General features: G+C 40.2%; 1 protein-coding gene across 1 annotated transcript in view; it reads right to left on the bottom strand.

Moving 5' to 3' along the window:
• The window catches only part of LOC103806144 (transmembrane channel-like protein 7), a gene marked incomplete at its 5' end in the record, with an annotated part of 14,388 nt that overhangs the window by 11,267 nt on the left and 249 nt on the right, over nucleotides 1-2,872 (bottom strand). The window contains 3 exon segments of the mRNA XM_009078821.1: nucleotide 1; nucleotides 4-57; nucleotides 410-558. The exon segment at nucleotide 1 is cut by the window's left edge and continues 101 nt beyond it. Coding sequence (XP_009077069.1) covers nucleotide 1; nucleotides 4-57; nucleotides 410-558 — 204 coding nt within the window.

Raw genomic sequence — 2,872 nt, 5'->3', positions numbered from 1 at the left:
GCAGGACCAGAAAACGCAGGAAGGAGAAGTAGGACTGGATGGCAGTACCAAATTTCCCTGGGAATACAAGAAACACGTGCCAATAATTAAGATGATAAAATCATTAAAAATACAGAATGAGTAGATTATCATTTCAGTTATGTTAACGGAAGAAACATTACTAAATCTAGTTTTAAGTATCACAGATATTTAGCAATGTAACTGAAATGGAAATAAGACTTTTTAATAATTCTCTCCAACGTATTTACTTGTACCACATCATGGATCTTATACTCAGCAAAAATAAGGAAAGCAAGTTACTTCTAAAACACATATAGTTATACCTGAAACTACACTCACACATGGAAAACTGCCAACAACAGAAGCAAATTCAAAGAGGAGAAATTAACATCAGACAATAAATAAATACCTTCTATGCTGTGAATGTTATGTCGCCAAAGCTCCAGGTAAGATGACAACCCCTTGACTTCACTGACAGCTTTTTTCAATGACTTACTGCTACTTCTTTTCCACTGCTTCCATCTAGATAAGCGTTTTATATCAGCTTGCTGATAGTCCCTAAGAATCAAGAAATACAATTACTGAGCACAAGAAATAATTTTTCCCTCCATGTAACAGGGCCTAACATTGGAACCTGCCTGCAGCCTCAGGGGGACAGCACAGGGCTAGAGGCTGGAGGAACATACACTACCTGTCCCCACCTGATCCTCCTGGTAACTGCAACATCAACTCAATTCAAATACAGCAAAACACTTCTCTTGGAGGGAAAAAAAAATCCAACTGACAATAGCACAACACAGGAAAAATATGTAGCTGAACTTCCCAGTGGGATCTCAGGGAAGCTGCCATTAATGACTTCATATTTACAAATGGCTGTAAAAGGAAGAGCAGATTCTTTCCTCAGAACTTCTGACCATCTTCACCAAGAAGCTCTTAAAATATTTCTCTGAAATACTTAGCTTTCCTGTTTTAATTTTATAAATGCAGCTGTTCAAAATAGAAAACCAGTCCTTTTTTTTGTAGAAAATTCACAGATCTCAAAGTCAGAATGAAAGGGCAAAACATGGGGAGAAAAAGTTAAAAGAACAGAGAGAGCTATAAAGAGGCTTAAATATTTCATTTGGCTTTCATAACTTTAACTTTTCTAGCACATTCACATAACAGAAAACAAATGTTATTAAAATGATTAATTTTAATTATTCACTTTTTATATCCTGTTTAAAAATTTGGTGGAAAGTGCCAACTCTGTGAATTTGAGAAAGTATTTTCTGCCAACATGTCTGATGTTCTAGTAATAACCTGCAAACAAACACTGAGGATTTGCCATTCTAATTTTTAATTGCTTCCAACTTAAGGATTTTCATACTATATGCACACATTTGCATTTTAAAAATTGCTGCATGGGCAACAACAGCATCAAGGTGAATTCTGAGTGGCTCAGAGTTTGCATTTTGTTGTTTCTTTTAAGAAACCTTAAAACCAGGCAAAACTTCCCAGAAACATAGCTCGAAGATGGAGCTGCAGCAAGTACTGTTAAAGCCTCAGCTGCCACTGAAGAAGGGCAGCAGTTAAGTACCCATGGGGACACCGTGCTGGGGTAGAAGACAAAGTTTTAAAAGACTTTGCACACAACTCTACTCAAGTGCCTAAGTGGCACACTGCCATGCCAAGCCACTCTCATGTGTCCTGTTTGTTGCCAGTTTCCTTATCCTTCTCGCTCAAAGTAAAATTAGCATTCTGGCAGGAAGCTGAATTAAACCCTATATACAACAATCAAACAAGCAGCAGATGACCTCAGATTTAAGTGCAAATACAGCTCCCCTCAAAACATTTCATTTTGTGGAAGCTGCAGGCTGTGGTGTGTAGTGTTTTAGGCAGACACTCTGGAGAACTGTGTGGCCTGCATTCAGTTTGCATTTTAAATAGGGACGTGGGCTGCATATTCATCTGAATTACAGAAGTTGAGTGTTCAGCTCTCAGGATGTTTACATCGAGCACTTTGCATCTGTAGCTGCAGCACAGTATGCAGATCACTGATCTGCAGAAGTGCTAAGAAGTCCCACCCGAATCTCTTAGTGTTAACTTGTGTAAACAAGCTTGGGACATCCCAACTCCATTCCTCCCTCCAATTCCTATTTCTTCTTCTTGAAGAACTGAGCTTCAGATATCCAACTTCAAATAAAAATTCAAGGAATCAAGCACTTTCCTTTACCATGACCTAGGTCTTCTGCTGTTTTCTGTATACATTCTGCAGGGTTAAACCTAACTCCAGGGTCAGGCTGCTCGTCGCTGCTCTTGCAATCAAGTAACTCCTGTTCTCTGTGGAGTACCAGACATTACTTCTACTTTGACCTCTGAACTAGCTCATAACCACAACTACAAGGTACCCGATTTAAAGGTGCAGCTGTTCCCTGACAACTTAAAAAAGCATCCTGTATCCTCTCTCCTCAAAGCAGTGAGACGTGAGACAACATGCAGAGAAATCCAGGCAGAGCAAAGCATGTACTCTGCAATCCCTCCCTCCGTGGGGTGACCACCAGGGGGGCAGGAACTGCTCACAGCACACAGAAAAGAGCCATTTAAGAAGAAATATGAAAAAAAAAAGAAAGGAAAAAAGAAGCAAGGGTCCTGGGAAACTTCCTTCCAACCGTACTGAGCCACGGCAGAGAGAGCGCAGTGCATTGTGTAAGAACAGCTGAGCAGACTCAACAGCAGCACTCACATAGCAGCATGGGGGTGCAGATAACCCACACTGACCCGTGAAAGCACAAAACCCCGAGGCAAAAAAAAAAAAAAAAAAAGGAAGCCAGTGAGCAACACATTTGACTGCGGCAGGTAATTCCTCGTTTTGATAATTTCTTCCAATTCAGCC

Source organism: Acanthisitta chloris, unplaced genomic scaffold (assembly GCF_000695815.1).
Source record: "Acanthisitta chloris isolate BGI_N310 unplaced genomic scaffold, ASM69581v1 scaffold10557, whole genome shotgun sequence".
In the NCBI taxonomy this organism is placed as follows: domain Eukaryota; kingdom Metazoa; phylum Chordata; class Aves; order Passeriformes; family Acanthisittidae; genus Acanthisitta; species Acanthisitta chloris.
Note: the sequence above shows the minus strand (reverse complement) of the source record. Positions and strands in the feature narration are given on the sequence as shown.